The sequence below is a fragment of the Danio rerio genome, chromosome 1 (genome assembly GCF_049306965.1).
Source record: "Danio rerio strain Tuebingen ecotype United States chromosome 1, GRCz12tu, whole genome shotgun sequence".
In the NCBI taxonomy this organism is placed as follows: domain Eukaryota; kingdom Metazoa; phylum Chordata; class Actinopteri; order Cypriniformes; family Danionidae; genus Danio; species Danio rerio.
In genome coordinates, this window is record NC_133176.1 from 23,294,746 (window position 1) to 23,314,515 (window position 19,770).

The window sequence follows — 19,770 nt, forward strand, 5'->3', positions numbered from 1 at the left end:
TATATATTGCAAATGAATTAGACTTTCCGTCACGCGGGAAAATAGCGTAATTAAATAATTGACCTCTGGGCCAAAATTATCTGAAACAAGCCACGGGCCACTCCGAATTAAATTAATAAGGTCTAAAGCTTCATTCATTATTCTGCCTTTAGCCCTCTATCAATGGAACATGGCTTTATGAGGCGCGATTAAATGAGCTACATTTGTTGTTTCCAGAGAAGAGGTCAGAGAGTGGCGAACGGCGCGTCTCCCGCATTGTTCGGCGCTCAATGGTGTCTGTGTCGCCCATGAACCTCGAGACCTCAAATCATCGCCTGTCAGCATCCAGCGCGTGCGTTCACGTGCATTGTTGGGGTTACGGTGAAGAAATAATGCAAAAAAAAAAAAAAAAAAAAAAAAGACTCTCCGCAGAAGTCTTTTGGGATCAAAAGGTGTTTTAAAAAAGTAAAACTAGGAAACCCCAAAGCTTTATCAGATTAGCCTAAGACGGATACGTTTGTTTTATTCTGCACTGAGGTATAGCCTAACACTATTAGATAAACATAATGGCTTATTAAGTAACAATAAAATACTTCTGGCATGATTTTTTTTTATTAGAAATTACAACTGAAATTAATATTGTGACTAAAAACAAATTCAACTAAGCTAACGTAATACAACAATGCATATTTGTATGATTAATTAACTTTAACAAAGATTATATACTGTAACAAATGTGGTGCTCTTTGTTAATTGTTGCTCTAATAGAGAGTTTAAAAAGTTTTAATATAGATCCTATAACTGGCTATTAACATCAGCTATATAACATCATTACACCTGCATGCCTGCCAACAACGCGAATGCACATTTGTTGATGTACATTTTCACTTTTACTTTTCATGCATATTCCTTCCTATTTTTTTATTAAAAACAATTAAAGCATTTTATTTTAGCCAATAACAAAATTAAATCATCAATAAAAACCATAAATGCATTTTCATAATTACTTTTACGTTTTTTTTTTAATTAAAAAGTTGCCACACCTAATTGATCTAATTAAATTAAAAACAATTTAAATGTATTTATGTGTTTATTTATATAATTAGCATTTTACGGATCTTAATGAATACTTGATTTTCTTTAAACAAAAAATGATTTATTTAAACTCCTAATAAAGAGTTATTTGACCTAAAATAAACAAATTTGCCATTTGGATTTACCTAGCGTTTATTTATTTATCTTTTTTTATTTTATTGAACCAGTCTACACTCTAAAATATTCTGGGTTGTTTCAACCCAGATATTAACAAGCCAAACTATTGGGTTAAATTTTGCGATGATTTGAAATTTAAATATTAACCCAAGGCTACCCAGATCTGACCCAAATTTCTGTTGTTGCAAACCAGGGTTATTAGTGTAAATTTTATGTTCTTAATTTTACTTATTCCCAAACCACAAATCCACTGACACGCTTAAAGATGTCAGCTTGAGAGAAAAAGACAGAGGAGGAAAAAGTTAGTTAGCCTATGTTATCCAAATGATCTGGATATACGCAACCACGCCATGCACGCTGTCTGAAGAAGGGCAGCAAGTGTGGCCTATACACGTTTGTGAGTGAAAGAGAGAGAGGAGAAGAAAGAGAGAGAGGGAGAGAGAGAGAGAGAAAGAGGAAGAAAGAGGGCATGAGCGCGCGGCTCTTTCTTGACTTTGCCCCATAATCGTTTCACGCTTCCTTCAGAGTCTCTTTTCCACCTAAAACGTTTAGTCTCACTCCAGTGAACAATTGCAACGGCGCAACAGGGAGCGGAAGAGTCACATTATTTCAAACTACCATTCGTCAAAACCACTGTTACAAAAAAGAGCAGAGAGAGCAGCAACAGAGGATATAGGAGAGGGAACTTTTGTGTTCTCACCCCCCCGCTCATCCCTCTGTCCAACCTCTAGCCACGGCATGGACTTGGACCAAAAGGGTCCATCTCTGCGCATCGGACGGTCGGGTAGGGCCTTATCTGTTTCTCCATTTTACTTGATCTAGCCTACTATTGCTTGTTCAAAGAAGTATAAAAATGTCTTTTTTTTTACAAAGCTGTACTAACACGCCGTTTGTTAACACTAACATTTGTACACTTGCTACACGTGCAGATGTCCTTTTTTAAACGGCTTGATTGTTTATTTAGTTTTTAGTTGATATGAATGTTGGTGGCAATTTTAACACGAAAACCTTGTACAACACATTCAAGTGGGCCTGGAAAATCTGGCTTACATTTTGGCCACACCTTTGCTGATTGTGTGATTTTGACAGAAACGTGGTTTGAGCTTGATGTGCTGGGTTTGGGCCTATTTGTCCGGCAAATCACAGTCCAAATCAACATGAAATACAACAGTAATGAAAAGCAGGCGTAAGATGAGTTAAAACAATGACGATTCCTGTCACACAAGGAGGTTCTTGAAACAGAGTTTTAATTCTGCAAGTTTTTGTTGAGGATCAAGTAGGCCTATTGTGTTGTCTTCTCAGGTCCAAAAACAAATATGCATGTTTTTGGAAACATCTCTCGCTTGCGTGTTACATGTAACTCACAATGAAATGGCTCGTTCAGATGAAAATAATAGGCTATAGGCTACATGTCAATGTTGGTATTTGTACTTTGCAAAATATCATAGGCTATTGAGTGTTGACAAAACTAGCTTAAAGGCACATATAGGCCTACGTTGCTTTATAGCATTATAAGAAAGCTTGTGCTTTAAATGCTGTCAACTAGCCTAGGCCTTAAGTTGGATTTAAACAGGCCAGTTTAAACCAGGATAATCTCACCTGCTTTAAAACGACTATACGCCTATAGCTTTCATCGAGGACCAAGAATAATTATGATACCCCTATCTAGGCTATTTGCTTCTCAAATTTGTGTGCCCGGTGGTTTTTATAAGTAGGCTATACAATTATTTTTATTGTAGGCACACATCATGTTTGTGTGTCAAATATAAACAGACCTAACTGATGGAGTAGCTAACCCTAGTTCAAACATCTGAGGAGACAGTTAATCTTCGAAAAGTCAGTAGTTTGGTGCTATTTTGTGCCCTGGTTTCACACACAATTGGAAATGATTTAATTTTGAATTTATGAACAAACGCAATCTTTCACTTCTTAAAAACACGACTGACGAGATTTTCTGATATAATTAATTTGACTGACTAGCTAACCCTTGACTTTGGCCATGAATTATTCTTAATTATTTAAAATTGTGGACTTGTAAACAATTCATAGTTAGAAGCCTGATTAACTGTTTAGACTCCTTAAAACACTTTTATTATTTGTATATTTTTTAACCATTTCATATTATTATTAGGCTATAATAATAATAATAATAATAATAATAATAATAATAATAATAATAATAATAATAATAATAATAATAATTATTATTATTATTATTATTATTATTATTGTTGTTGTTGTTAATAATGATAATAATAATAATAATAATAATAATAATAATAATAATAATAATAATAATAATAATTTTCCCAATGAAAGTTTAAGTTGGCGGATAATTCCGCTGTGGTGACCCCCAGAACAATAAAGGGACTAAGCCAAAAAGAAAATAAATGAATGAATGAATAATAATAATACTAATAATTTATTATTATTGTTACTTTTATGTTATAAGATGACGCGAATAATCCTAAATAGCACAACTCCTAAATCATTATTATCTCAATTGTAGCTTTATTTGGCCGTTCATACATTCTGTAATTGGTTATGCTAATTTTTTAAACTGAAAATAACTTTTTTCCCCAAATTTTCCAAGCTAGAATTAGAAGCAACCTAGCTGTTTACAACATATTTGTGTTTAATTTGCTAACAAAAACTGTATTTAAAGAAACCATTATAAGAAAATAATTCCTCCAAAAAAAAAAAAAAAAAAAAGACTGATTATTAAACATTTCATCACGTGAGCCAGAGTTGAACTGGGGGAAATAATAAGAGGCTCCCAAAAAAGGCAGAAAAATTAGGCCTAAAATAATTCAGTGTAGGCTACTTGAACTATTTACATAGTTTGAATCTTTAAATCACCATAATATAATTTTTTTGGAGGCCGCGTTTGAATCTAAATGCAAGAATCAATAGAAAATAAATAAATAAAACTAAAAAAAATGTGCATAAAAAGCCCCCATAATTGTTAAGTAAATAAAACTGACCAACATGTATTACACATCTAACAGAATAAGACGGAATACAAAACGTAAACATTTGTTTAACATTGCAACGTCTATCATTAGTTGTGCGCGTAGGCTATGCAAAAGTGCGCACGTATGTGTGTGTGTGTGTGTGTGTGTGTGTGTGTGTGTGTGTGTGTTTGCGTGCGCGTATGATGAGCTTCTTCACACGAGACCAAGGGTTCGCCCCCTCGTGGCACAAACGGCTCACCGCGGATGAATCTTTCTTTAAAGACACTCGGAGAAAAAGACTAAAATATTGCGTTAAGCACATGAATGGTGAACCTGAATCACATAGTTGCAGTGACGTAAAGGTCATATTTCTTACCACACAGCAAATTACCGACACATATAAAAGATAGTTGTGTCACTGGTTTCTAAGCAAAGCAATTCAGAGTCGCATGCTTGAAAATCTATCCCAAAACTAAGAAGAAAAAAAATCACATTTTTATAGAGTTAATATTTGTGTGCTCTTTTGAAGACTTACACAAAACAACACGTAAAAAAATGAGAGCCATTATTTAAAATTGTGTGCTGTATAATTTTAGAAATTTGTGTTTTATTTTGTATAATGTTTTGCTTCATAGAAATGTATGTTTATATAAATTAGTAAAAGCACAAAAATATTAAAATATATACTAGTAATCCATCGATAAATCATTTAATAAGTGCTGAAATGTAAAATAGTTAAATTAACTAACTAGTTAATTAATTAATTAATTAATTAAGTAACTGTAAATAAATAAATAAATAAAATCAATAAAGTTAGTAAGCATTAATGTTCATAAACTCCTTTTTTGTTTTAAATAATATTGTAATGTCTGTTTTTATACTACAAAATAAAATAATTATAACGACTCTTATTTAAAAACAAACCACAGTTATTAAGTCAGCTAAACTATATCTGACTTAATATCAAGTTCTTAATAATCTGTTTGATAGTCTGTTAATGAAAAATTGGGCTATTAGGCAAGAAAATGTGCAAAAGTAAAACAGTTCTAGTGTCCGTCAAAGCAATGAAGAGGAAGAAAACATAGAAACATAAAAAAATCCCTCATAATCTCTCATGAAAACTAATCAGAGCATTTTACTTAATGCACAATAATCAAACTTTCTATATTCGTTTAGCCTACTAAATTAACACGTTTTTCTCTCGTGGACAATTCTAAACAGCAGTCATAATTGCACATGCAAGTGCGATATTATTTGTTGAATTTATTTCTAATTATGTTGACATACAACAGTCGAAAAGATTTGTTAATTTATATTATAGCCTGTATATTGTTTTATATGCATATATATCTCAGGGAAATGTTGCAATATGTCAGTCTCATGATTTTTGCAGTGTTTTTACAATTAATTATATGGCCAGGATTATTCGTTTAACTGAAAACATGTTCTGTCGCATAACTAATTGTTAACTGTTTATTAATTGGACTTCTAAAAATACTGCAAACGGATATTTTAAAATTTCAATTTTACCCCGTTCCTTAATTGAAATTAGACATGGGATTAGCGACGCCAGAGAACCAACTTCTATCCGAGACTCCCTATTTGTCAGTGCACAATTGGGACAGCACGTCACTTTCATATTGGCTCAGTGATAGCCAATCGGCGTCGTCTTTATCTGAGCGCGACTCAGGGCGATTGTGACGGCAGAGGTGCAGTGCTCGGATAGGTAGACGTCTGTTGATTGACAGTCTCGCTCGGACTCGGTAGTAGATTCAGTCTGCTGTGGCTTTGGCGCTGTCCACACGAGAGCAGGTTCTGAAACGCGCCGTGCGCTCGTGCAGTGTTTGCGCGGTTAAGACGGAGGCTCGACCACTGCTTCTCGCCGCCGGAGCGCTCACACTGAAAGAAGAACACCGTTCGGCGGACGGCAGCTTGGGCGAAAAAGACAAATTATACCACCGTATCATCCATCTGAGACTTTACTTGGATTTTTACGCACTTCCCGACTGCTTCAAAACTTGACAAAGCCTTTTTTCCTTCGTTTCTTGGACATTTTCCTCAAGTTCAAATGCTTCGCACAATGGGTATTTTTTATTTTATATTCAACTTCGGAAAACGTGTTAATTCGGGGTTCACATCATGTACTTTTTAATTTCACCTGTACGTATGTCTTTTGTTTGGGGACCATCGTGCAGTCGGAGTTGCATATTCTTTTCAAAAAAGAGACGCGCTTTGAGCAATTAAAATATAAAGATGCAAGCAAATCGAGCTTATGTGAAGATACGCTGAACATGAAGTAAATGTTTTGGTTTCTCAGAAACCTCACCAGGATTTTACAGATCCCTGGCAGAGACGCGCTCTGACAGCGCGAACCTCGGTCACAGTTCACGGGTCACGGTCAGTGGAGCGAGGATGTCAAGATAGAGCTTGGGAACGAGACTTCTACATTTTTTATCTAAAGCTTAAGAAGACTGATCGGAATAATATTAAAATTCCTACATATCCAGGACTTTTTTATTTCTTTTTGATTAATCTTCTCTGATGTCTGAGTTAGTTGAGACTGGATGTAGGGCCGCAAAAGCAATTGTGTGACCCTAAAGGGTTGTGCCCAGGCCGCCTATTTACATTGTTTGTTGGCTAATTAAAGATGGATAAGATCACAAATTATTTATGAATTTTCTTTTTTCTTTCCACCTGGAAAATCAAGAAAACTTTTTACATAATTCCTTCAACTGATGACCTTAGGCCTTAAGGTTCATTTTTTATTTGTTTACCAAAGTTTCTTTGGACTCCCAAACAGTTAAAACTGTTTAAAAGAAACAAGGACAGACTGACTACAAACGCACAACCCTTTAAAAGAACAAGTACAGGACAATAAAGACTTTTTTGTGTTTTTTCTTCTTCGCGAGAAGGCCTGTTTTAAAACACGATGGAAATCCACTGCAAACACGACCCTTTCGCAGCAATGCACAGTAAGTTCCCAGCTTATAGAATTTAACTTTCTTTGATCTGTCATATGTTTGATCTCGATCTAACTTTTCAGAATTTGTTTTAAAGAACTAGAAAAAACAAAAACACGCGGATTAAATTTAGCTAATGAAAGCTAAGCAGTGTGTTATAGCCTAATTGATTAAAAAACTTTAAAGATGCAACTAATGAATGCTGTAGGGCCAATAGTTTTAATCATGTCTTTAATACAGGTGAAGTTTGCTTTTTGTGCCAGCTTTTTTGCTAGATTTCTCTTAACCCAGAACCCGGTTGCTTTGTTAGAGCTTTAGCCTTCTGTTTGACAATCCCTTGGGGGAAGAGAGGGGGGAAGAGATCGCGGCCAAGGCCAGCAGCCAGCGGACACAAACTGAACTTGAACCGCAGCTGAGGATATGGCAAACAGGCGCCTTACGCTTTAAATACATTGCTTTAGGGTGGCTGTAAACAGGCCACTTGTGAGGGTAAAAACGATAGCCGAAGTTGCTCACTGTGGCGGAGAGATGTGTGGTCACTCATTCGTGACATGGCGGACACCGGTGGTCCCCCAAGATACCAGCGTTGAGGGCCCCTTGTCTCTTTCTCTCTTTATTTCTTATTGTAGTTGCCGCCAACACACACTCAATAATCTTCAACCCATTTTACTTTATGATTTATAATTTTAGTGTGGGACTGTGAGACATGAGTGATTTACATTTTTGTATTGATTATTGTGAATAATCATCAGTTATTTAAAACAAAAAGTAGCATACATATATTTAATTTATTTTAGACGAAACAAAAAATGTGAAAACTGCAAAATATCTTTGTTATTATAGGGTATAAGAGCTGCAATATTTTACACCCTGAACATGCAATTGTGATCTCTCTCTCCCTTTCTCTCTCCCCCCCCCCCATACCCCCTGTCCCTCACACACACATTCTTTCATTCTTTATTTCTTTCTCTCCCAGTCTTCTCTCTCGCCGATGAATAAAACCTCAAACAACAAGCCACGCTAAAAACTCAAATATGCGCGCACCCACCCACTGAACACGCACACGCACATCTATGTGAAATGACATCTATTGGCACGGTGAATGAAACGGTGGATTAGATGTATACACATTTCAGAAGCTAGAACGAATCACGTTTCCTCTCCGCCACAATATCTCAACACAATCCGTGGGGTAAAACGATTACACCGAAAATGTCAAACGGTGCAAGCTTTAAGAATTGACTGTGACATGAACCTGCAAGACTTTTAGGAAGGAAACTCCACTGATGCTGCAAAGGGAGAGAGAAGGAGAGCAAGAGAGATTTTTTAAAACTATATCTTTCTCATGAATATTAATAAGAAATAGCTTTTTTTTTATTATTTTTTATTTTTATTCACAAAAAGTGCAAGGTAACACTCCGTGTGATGCAGCAAATTAGATGTTGTTAAGCCACCAGTTGGTCTTAAACAATGGGTAAAGCCTTAAACTAAGCGGAGACAAACGATTATTACAGATTCTTATGCTTGTTTTATGTATTTTTAAGATATTTCTAACACTGTTTTATCTGTTCTTTTAAAACTGTAAACTCGTGAATTTTTTATTGTCTATAAAAAAAAAAAAAACAATTCTTAAGTTCATGCCACAAGAAAAAAAACGATATTTTTGCAGAAAAGTTAGGGGAAAAAATCACTTTTTTTTGTTTCTGTGCTCTAATTTTAGTTGCTTGGATGTTTAATGTCGCCTGTTAAAACGTATTTTGAATAATACATTTTATGCAAATTAGGCTACAATGGCTTATAATAATAACCTAATAATAATAATAATAATAATAATAATAATAATAATAATAATAATAATAATAATCAAGGATTATCAGCGGTGTATTATTTACAAATATAAACCTATTATAGGTAATATGATCAATTTAAATATGCTATATGACGAAATAATCATGTCATAAATACACTATGATACATAGCTATAACAGTTTATTTTATTTTTATAACTTTAAATTAGTTTTAAATTCTGCAATCTTAAATACTTTTCTATATTTACGTGGCGATTTCATAATGACATTGCCACAATATTCTTTCATTTTCTTTTCGGCTTAGTCCCTATATTAATCTGCGATTGCCACAGCGGAATGAACCGCCAACTTATTCAGCATACGTTTTACGCAGCGGATGCCCTTCCAGCTGCAACCCATTACTGGGAAACATTGCCACAATAGTTTAACGTAATTTAAAATAAACAAATAAATAAATAAATAAATAAAAGATCCTTCTTTTTAAATCCAATAGGCTATCTGTGATTTAATTTTTTTATTTTTCAATTTCATTTCAAAATCATTGCATAAGACCAGCACGAGTGAAGGTATAGTCTCTTACTCGTTTCTTCCCCCCGGCGAGTCTGTTTGTTAAAGCACGCCTGATGTCACGTCGCTTTGCTGGCGTTTGGTTCGCTGTGTTTTGAGCGGTTTAATCGGAGCGGCCGATAGCGGATCGTAATGGAGCAGCGTCTCTAATCGGGTTTATTTTCTGGATGGGGGAGCATGAATGTCTTTCAGCCGCTCTCGCTATTTCTAAACGGAACCTGCCTCGAAATCAATCAAAGCTCTAGGAACACTTCGATTTATAAGCCAGCCGTATTTGCAGAAGAAAACGGAGGAAAAAGGCTCGCTCAGATCACATCTGAATAGCTTGTCTCGTTTAATCCCTGCTGCAGCCTTTTCTCTCTCCACGGCACCAACTTATATTCAAACAAACCCATACTCGTAATACTCTTTCAAACTCAGACTCATGCTTGCTGGGTAGACTGTATTCATATGTTGTGCAAAACTTTTAACCACAACTGCTAACTTAAAAATGTGTTGGAGATAATCTGATCTAAAACTTCATAAGGCCTTATTAAGATACTGTATGTATATATATATATATATATATATATATATATATATATATATATATATATATATATATATATATATATATAAAATCTGAATGAGAATTTTATAGTTATACTCATTTTTCAGATGCGTTTGTTCATTGATGCATGTGTTTCTTTTGAAGTTGGTTTAGATAAAAATTGAACATAGCCTTTATTGGCATTGATGATTCCACAAAGAACCTTTTATGAAAACTTTCCAATCCACAAAATAAGAAAGAAACGGTTCTTTTTGTTAATAAAGTGTTCACACAAAAATAGCTAAATAGTTCTTTTAAGAACTGCTGACTGAAAAGTTTGTTGGGGGAACCAAAATGGTTATTCATTTAAAAATAAAGGTTTCTTTAATGGCAATGACGAGTTAAGAATCATTAACATCCAAAATACATTTTCCTTCTACAAATGGTTGTTTATAGCTGAAAAAGATTCTTTAAATAGTTATTAAGTTATTCAAAGAACTATTCACTAAAAGGTTCTTTTATGACAGTGTTAAAACCTAGGAAGCTTTGTAAAAAAGAAAATGGTAAAAACATTTGCTTTAAAAAGCTTGTTAAGCTAAATTTGCTTTATTTTAAACAATTCAATTACATTTGTTTATTTAAAAGACACTTTTATGTTTTACACGAATTACTTGCAATTGAGTAATACTGTAATAAGTAAAAAAAAGTAACACTTTAATTTAAGTATATTCACATAATTTACTTAATTTATTTGTTTATTACCTGTCTATTATTAAGATTTAGTTTAATATACTATATTGATAACTGTTTATTAGCACTTATAAAGTATGATTTTATTTTACATTCCTAATCCCCAATACCTAAACCCAACTTACTAATCATAATAAGCAACTAATCATATTGAGCTAAGAGACTTAGTTAATGGTTTGTTAATGGTCTGTTAATAGCTTGAATTGTACATTACAATAGAGTGTGACCTAAACAAACTAATTTTAACCACTATCTATAGTTTTATATAATATATTGATAACAGTTTATTAGCACATAAAGTATGGTTTTATTTTACATACCTAATCCCCAATACCTAAACCCAACTACTACCTTACTAATTATAATGAGCAACTAATTATATTGAGCTAAGAGTCTTAGTTAAAGGTTTGTTAATGGTCTGTTAATAGCTTGAATTGTACATTACAATAAAGTGTGACCTAAACAAACTAATTTTAACCACAATCTAGTTGAAGTCCGTCTTGGACAGGGATGTTAAATTAATAAACTGCAAAAGATAGAAAATGAAATAAATGAGAAATTCAAAAAACCCTAGCACTGAGAGAAATGTGAAGGTAAAAGAGGTCAAACAAAACTGAAAACGAAATCCTTCAAAAAAAAAAAAAAAAAAAAAAAAGGAAGAAGAAGAAGAAGAAGAAGAAGAAAGAAAATCAAAGACTTACAAACAGACCTTTCAGAAACCTGAGTCAAATCACCCATTAAAGTATGTTGCTATAGAGAAAAGCATTTTTCTAAAGCCCATTGCCTAGAGAGAATGAAAATGACATGTAGCAGGTTTTTAATTTTCTGTTAGCTCAACTCTGTATTTAGGGATGGGGACACAAGGCCAGTGAGGTCTGTTTGATATTGCCTTCTCGGATGTATTTAAGATCCATTACCCTGTAGCTCGGATTAACAGACACCCCCCTCGGTTCTTTTGTGTGTGTAAATGTGTGTTTGTGTGTTCGCCTTCTGAAGCAATCAGTATGTTAATATGACAGATTGACTGGATTACCACCTAGACTTCTGCACTGAAATGATGATAAGATACTGAATTATAATGAAAATATACAGTGCAAGAATGAAAGAAAATTGGTATCCAAAAGTCTAAGCCCACCAAGGAGGTCCAGCTCACCACCCACTGTGCCACAAAAAAAATACACTAATACAAACTGACACGTACATACAAATACAAACTTTAAAGAGTGTCATGTGCAGTTCTTTAGGTGACCACCAGGGGCAGATATGTTAAAAAGGAGGGAAGAGACTGCATAATGGTAACCTTCAGGTCAAATACACACACATCCTTGAATCCAAATATTCCTTAATCTACACCTTACAGAATCAGAATCAAGTTAATTTCCAGTTACTGTGGACATGTCCGAGTAACGTTTTGGTCAAATATGGGCTAAACTCAACCACTAGGTGAATTAAAATACAATAATTCAAATCAGACGTTCACAACTCTCTGAGGTACAAGTTATGTCTCAAGTTTTTTTGTTTTATTTAGTAACATTTTTTTCGGCTAATTGCAATTAACAGTGCATGAGGCTAAATCAGGTTTTAAATATTAAAATGAATTACTACTCTAATAAAGCACACAAGCCTTTACTGAATTACTGAAATAAAAAAAATCAATTCTCAAATAAAAGTCCCTATAAATAAAAGTATATTCAATATGAAGTTTATATAAATTAAACATATCATTCAGAAAATATTAAAGATTTTTTTGTCATTTTGTTCCATCATCAGATCTACTTATAACTCTAAATTCGATCCAATATTCTGTTAAATCAACTTGGCATTTTTAAATAATAATAATAATAATAAGAAGAAGAATTTAAAATAATAATAAAACATAATGGGGTAAACAACTGTTAAGTAAGAAATTTGAAATATATAAAATACGGGTAAAAAATATCGAAAATAAAAAATAAAAAATAATAAAATAAAATGTAAACATTAACTGCACATTTGTGAAGAATTTGTAAAAGTGCACTGTGAAAACAATCCGTAATTTGCCATTTTTTCTTCTGGCAGCTGGGGTGAACATAACGTAAAGCGTAAAATGATGGAAAAGGAAGTAAAATGATGGTTGTTAAATTAATGATATTACTGAAATTTATTGTAAAATAATAGACATTAAATTACATAAATTTACCAGAAATTTAAATTTGAGGAAATTCTGTAATTTAACAGCCCCAGCTGCCAGAACCCACACACCATAATGGGACAGCAAAGTGTTTTTTTTTTTTTAGTTTATGTATTAAGTAAGATCTGTTCTGTTTGTTTTTTGTTTTTGCTGTGTGTGTCTGCAGGGCATGGAGGGGTGAATCAGCTGGGTGGGGTGTTTGTAAATGGGCGGCCGTTGCCTGATGTGGTGAGGCAGAGGATAGTAGAGCTGGCCCATCAGGGTGTTCGCCCGTGTGACATCTCTCGCCAGCTCCGGGTCAGTCACGGTTGCGTCAGCAAGATACTGGGCAGGTAAGTTATGAGTAATATGAAGCAAAAACATGCTAAAACTCATGCCACTAGCAAAAGTACCATGATACCTGCATGCTTTTCATATGTTCTTTCTATATGTGTATTAGTTTGTGTTAAATAAAGTCATCTTTATTTCTATAGCACTTCATGCAATGCATATTGTGTCAAAGCATTTCATTGTACATGAAAAGTTCAGATGCAAAAACCTAAATGCCTTCTAAAATGAGCATTTTTCTCAGCCTCCTATGTTTATGTTCAAGTATTTTACTTTAAAGGCAATGAAAAATTAAACTAATTGTTACTATAAAAGTAAGATTTCTGAGCCTACACACAATAGTTGGAGAAAAATGCTAAAATACCAAACAGCATTTAGAGGTTTTTGCATCTAAACGCATTCATTTGGTTATCATTTTTAGTACTGTAGTAGCATTACAGTATTTTTACTTGTGATTCTGTCTATATATTCATGCAGTTTCTGTAAGGATATATTGCATTCAAAGCACTGACATAAATACTCCTGCTATACTTTATGTTTTGTCTCATTATCAGGTGACTAAAATTTCTTACCCACACATATACATTTTTAAGAACTAAAGAACAAAGTGAAATATCATTTTATTCCCATGAGGCCTTTCTCAAGTCTTTAATATCACATGATCTTCCACAAATTATTGTAGTAGTTTTATTTTTAATCTTGAAAACAGTTGTGATGCTTAGTAATTGTATGAAAGACACAATAATTAAAAAAAATAGAATTAAAAGATCTAGATTAATAAAAAAAAATGAATAAACAATGAAATATAATATAATATAATATAATATAATATAATATAATATAATATAATATAATATAATATAATATAATATAATATAATATAATATAATATAATATAATAAAAGTTCAGATGCAAAAGCCTGTAAATGCTGTTGGAAATGTTCACCTAAAATGAGCATTTTAATCAGCTTCCTATGTTTATCTTTAGTTGTTTCACTTGAAAGGCAATGAAAAGAACTTACTCGTCACTATATAGAAGTAAAATTACTGAGCCTACACACAGGAGTCAGAGAAAAATGCTAATTGTAGAAGAAAATATTAAATGGCTTTTAGAGGTTTTTGGATCTAAACTCTACACATCTATATATCATCATATATCATCATCATTTATTTAGAGCGTGGTTGCCCAAACCTGCTCCTGGAGGGCCTGTGTCCTACATAGTTTAGATCCAACTCCAATCAGACACACCTGGGCCAGTTAATAATGCTCTTAGTAGGCTTGCTAGAAATGTCCTAGCAAGTGTGTTGAGGCGGAACACCAACCCTCCAGGACCAAGTTTGGGAGCCCCTAATTTAGAGCAAGTGGAAGTTAAGACATTTATAACATTACAAAATATTATGCTGAACAATAGGTTTTCTGTCACATGAATATACAGTTTCAAGATTTACTACAAAATAATAGCTATTTGTAACTAATAGTATTTCACAATAGGAACTTTTCATTGTCCTTTTTACTAAATAAATACAATCTTGGTGAGTATTAGAGACACCTAAACAAAAATGAACATTACAACAGATAAAATGTAGCATTAAAAAAAAAACTTCATGCTGATCTCTTCTTGCTGTACGGTAAATACATCAATAGCATTTCAGTATTTGAGAGTTAGAATGAGTCCTGCAACTATTGGGGAACATGGGAATACATAGGTTGTACCTCTCTTATGTCAGTCTAAAGTTCAAATAACTATTTCTTGAGACATTATTTCCTATAACAATGTATTGATGAAAGAAATTCAGACACCACGGATTAGTTCCCGCACACAGAGTTTGCCTGGTCTCCGGCTGAAAAGGATTTTGAATGGAGAATCTATATCGCCCCATCCTATTTTATCCAGAACCAGGCTTAATCTTTGCCTGGGAAACCAGCTTAATGTCCTTCATTGCATTCAAACAGTGGGGCCAGTATGTGCTTGTGCTCATGCTTTTAAATGACAATCCTCCTTCCATTCTTTCTTGAAGTCAACTTTTACTTAATCCACGACAAAAACAAATGTCTAAAATGTCCGTACAAACTGATGAATGCTTGCTGTTTGCTTGATATTTTCCCTCTGCCACTGAGGTTTGAATCTGCTTTCTTTGAGATACTTTGAATTTATAACTTCTCATCTATTCTTTCCGCCTTTCTTAGACAAAAAGTGAAAATATTAATGCTTCCTTCTTCAAAAAAGGTTTATATTATAATACTACTATTCAAAAGAATATTTGCAATCATAAATATAAAAAAAAGATAAACTAAAAGTGAATTTAAATTGTATGCATACTAATAATGTAATTTTTCTGAATGATATTAATACCTTCATTATTTACTTACTCCCAGTGCTGTTTTATATTGAAGTTTATATTGAGCCGCACCATGTTGGTGTTTTGTAATATCATGGGTCGTTAGCCAACCCCCGAGCTGGAGGACTAGGACATACACACATACACTACAGACAATTTAGCTTACCCAATTCACATATAGTGCATGTCTTTGGACTTGTGGGGAAACTGGAGCACTCCCACACGAATACAGGGAGAACATGCAAACTCCACACAGAAATGCTAACTGACCCAGTCGGAGCTCGAACCAATAATCTTCTAGCTGTTTAGTGCCACCGTGCGCCCCTTTATTAATTAATTAATACTGATAATAATGATTCAACATTGACATATCTGTCTTGTAAATTATTCTTACCGATGTTTTACAAAAGAACAAACTAGAACAGTGCATTACAGCGATTTCAGTTAACCCAGTTTAAGGTGATCTACTGCATTAGTTAAGACCAAACCCACAAACACTTTCTTGAAATCAAAATTCAAATTTTATTTTATTTTAACTCAATGATATTAGATGGCAGAGTGCGTTACAGTCATTTTACCCTGGATAATCTTGTTTTAGGTGATCCACTGCATTAGTTACTACAAAAGTCACAATAACTAAGTCTAATTTTATCTAATTGACGTTAAATATTATTTTCTGAAACACATGTAAGAGGATAAGCTTTAAGCTGATCACTGGCCTTGGCTTGACATTTGAGAAAAAGGCTTTAAATAGACTGAGAAATGTGCCTTTAGCCAGTCAAGCATGTTGTGGATAGATTAAGGGTTTTGTTTGTCAAAAAAAATGATAAATTTGAACAAGGAGATTTGGCCACAAGACACAAATGTTGCAAAGCTTGTTTTAATGTTCATAATAATAATAATATGTTATTATTATTAATGTATGTAATAATACATTTATATAGCACTTTTTTCTGGATACTCAAAGCGGTTTACACATTTTTGGAGGGAATCTCTCCATCCATCACCAGTGAGCAGCATCCACCTGGATGACACGACAGCAGCCATATTGTGCCAGTCCACACCATACACCATACACACCATTCGAATGGTGGAGAGGAGACAGAGTGATGAAGCCAGTTATGATATGGGGATAGTTAAGAGGCCATGATAGACAGAGGTCAGTGAGCAAATTTGGCCAGAATACTTTTTTGAAGAACATCCTGGAATTTTTAACAACCACAGAGAGTCAGGGCCTCGGTTTAATGTCTCATCCCAAAGACGGCGCTTACTGAGAGTCCCTGTCAATATACTGGGGTGTTAGGACCCACACAGACTGCGGGTCGAGCGCCCCCTGCTGGTCTCACTAACACCACTTCCGGCAGCAACCTAGCTTTTCCATGTGGTCTCCCATTCAGGTACTGAATGGGTACAGCCCTGCTTAGCTTCACTGGGCGACCATGTGAGAGTTGCAGAGAGCAATGTTGACCCGATGTGTAGTTACTGCGCTTTTTGCCTTTGGACGGCAGATTGCATTACAGCAAATCTAAACCTGATACCCTTGTTTTAGGTGGCCTACTGCATTAGTAGACAAATCCTACTATAACTTTCTTAAAGTCAAATTTTAATCCATGCTACATATGAATTTCTAAAATCTGTACGCTGATGATTGCTTGACATTTAAGAAAAATTACAGAACCAAGGTCACAAAGCTCGTTTTGGGCCTTAACTCAATGTTGATCAATTACAGAGCTTTTTCTATGGACAGCAGAGTGCATTACAGTAATTTTACCACAGTTAAGCCTTTTTAAGGTGGTCTGCTTCGTCTCAACTGCTTTAGTTAACAGCCATAAGAAGCAATTATTTTACTTAATCCCTAATAAATATCAATTTCTAAAATATCAGTACAAACTGATGAATCCTGGCCGTTCACCAGATATTCTCCCTTTGCCATTGGTTCAGGATGAAGCCTGACTCAGCGCTTCCTTTCAGACATGTTTCAGAAATTCTCAAATCCCAAAGTCAAAGCGACGTCTATTCTTTCTGCCTTTCTGGGACAAAAAAAAAAAAAAAGAAAAAAGAGAAAAGATTCATCACATTTTACATTTGCATCAAAATGACAGTGGCACATACGTCTCTTGATGGCTGGAAGGACAGAGCGAGCAGGAAAGAGAGAAGGAGAGAGGGAGAGGGAGGAAGGGGTTAAGGGGGAGGACAGAATTTGAATGGATAAAGGTGTGGATTAGTGCTAGAGCCTTTAGCTATATCAAAAAAATGTGTTTCCCATTGTTCTCCTTTGCCTCAACCCTCTTCCCCCAGCCCTGGTCCAACTCACTCAACCGTTACTGCGCCACTGTGTGTCTGTGTGTGTGTGTGTGTGTGTGTGGTAATATCTGCCCTCTCTCTTACTACTCAGGCAGAAAACACACTAATATGTGGGCAGCAAGTGAGGTTCGAGTAAATAAGGCGTATGACTAACTGCGCTCTTGTTAATGAGGGAATTTTCTGCATGCTCATTTTGGTGTTCTTCTTATGGCTGTGCCGAATGGACTGTGCCTTTGGTTTATGTTTGTGGGTTTAGTCTTAACTAATGCAGTCAGTCAAGAGAAAAACAGGGTTAAAATGACTGTAATGCAACCTGTAATCAGTCCTTTTGCTTTTTAAACACTGCCTTTTCAATAAAAAACATACATACAATGCAAGAACATTTGTTATAGTTGGGTTTTAAATTTTAGATTTAAAAAATCTCATAAGAAATCTTCATAAATAAATAAATAAATGAATAAATAAATAAATAAATAAATAAATAAATCTGCATTTTTAAGAGTGTATTAACATAAGTTTCTAATGTAAGTGATAGATGACAAATAAGTTGGAAATACTTTTGTTGGTCCATTTGAGTATTAGTAGACTGTCTGCTTAATATCTGCTGATACTGCTTCTTCAACAGACATTTAACTGATTATAAGAAACTTTGCAAGTACATGTCAACTTACACTAACCCTAACCCTAACCCTAACCCCAAACCTAACAATCTACTATATACTATAATCTAATAGGAAATTAGTTGGCATGTAAATGCAATGTAACAAACGGACCATCAAAATAAAGTGTGACCAATAAGTTAATTAAATGTGTAGTTCTATACATTTATATAAAAAATATAGATAATCAGTTACTCTCCACTTATTCAAAACCCATTTAAATTTCTTTCATTGGTTGAAAGCAAAACAAGATGTTTGAACAGTGTTGGAAACTCAAAGCCATTGACTTCTGTACTATTATTTCCTTCTCCCTATTATGGATGCTTACCAAGCTTCTTGGTGTATTAATATGAAATGAGCAGTCACAGGTATGCATGACTTTGAAGCATTTAGTCTAATCAGTATTTAGATCAGGACTGGTTTTGTAACTGCTGTGTGCATCCCCAGATTATAAGCTTTGATGTTGTTTTATAATATATTTTGGTCCTCATTTGTGATAGTGTCAACAGGTTGATTATGTACTGCAACTATGGTTTCTGAAAACTATGTGTTGGTTCTGTGTTTCTGCAAGACATAAGTGCTGTGTGACACAGGATAAACATGAATGATTTGGAAATACATATTTGGAGCTAAAAATGGGAGGAAAAAGTGTTCACTAAAATAATTCTTTATGGTTTATTATTGGAAACATTGTAGTTGTAATGTAATAACGTGCACTCTTTGTAAAGCTGCTTTGGAACAATAGGCATTGTGTGAAATTTAAAAAATTGTAAATTCGGTTAAACTTGTTTTAAAGTATCCTTGTTTCAGTAACAACTGAGTGATATTAAAAGGCTATACGCATAAGTATGCAGAAAAACTGCATGCCTTACAAAATCAGTGCGTTTAAGGTCTGTTTTCTTTCAAAATCAATAATCTCCACTGCCTAATTGATATACGATATAATGTGGGTCTCAGAATGTGCAATAAGCGCTGCATTAAATCCATTTTTTTCTGATGGCACTAGCGGTAACACAGCTTTACATCTCGTTTTATGCTTGAACAACTAAATGAATGCTGAAGTCTATTTAACTGATTGTATTTTAATTACATTACAACATCGATGCTATAAAAGGAACCGTAGAAAATTGAAAAAAGTCACATTACCCGTTCACCTGAAGTTTATCGGTATGGGAAGAAACACTAGCTGTGCATATACACTGTTTGCATGG

The 19,770-nt window shown here is 34.2% G+C and overlaps 1 protein-coding gene across 1 annotated transcript in view; it reads left to right on the top strand.

Annotated features, from left to right (window-relative positions):
- Nucleotides 1-1,445: 1,445 nt before the first annotated feature.
- The window catches only part of pax5 (paired box 5), a 97,054-nt gene continuing 78,729 nt past the window's right edge, over nucleotides 1,446-19,770 (top strand). The window contains 2 exon segments of the mRNA NM_131638.2: nucleotides 1,446-1,975; nucleotides 13,096-13,261. Coding sequence (NP_571713.1) covers nucleotides 1,930-1,975; nucleotides 13,096-13,261 — 212 coding nt within the window. The 5' untranslated portion in view covers nucleotides 1,446-1,929.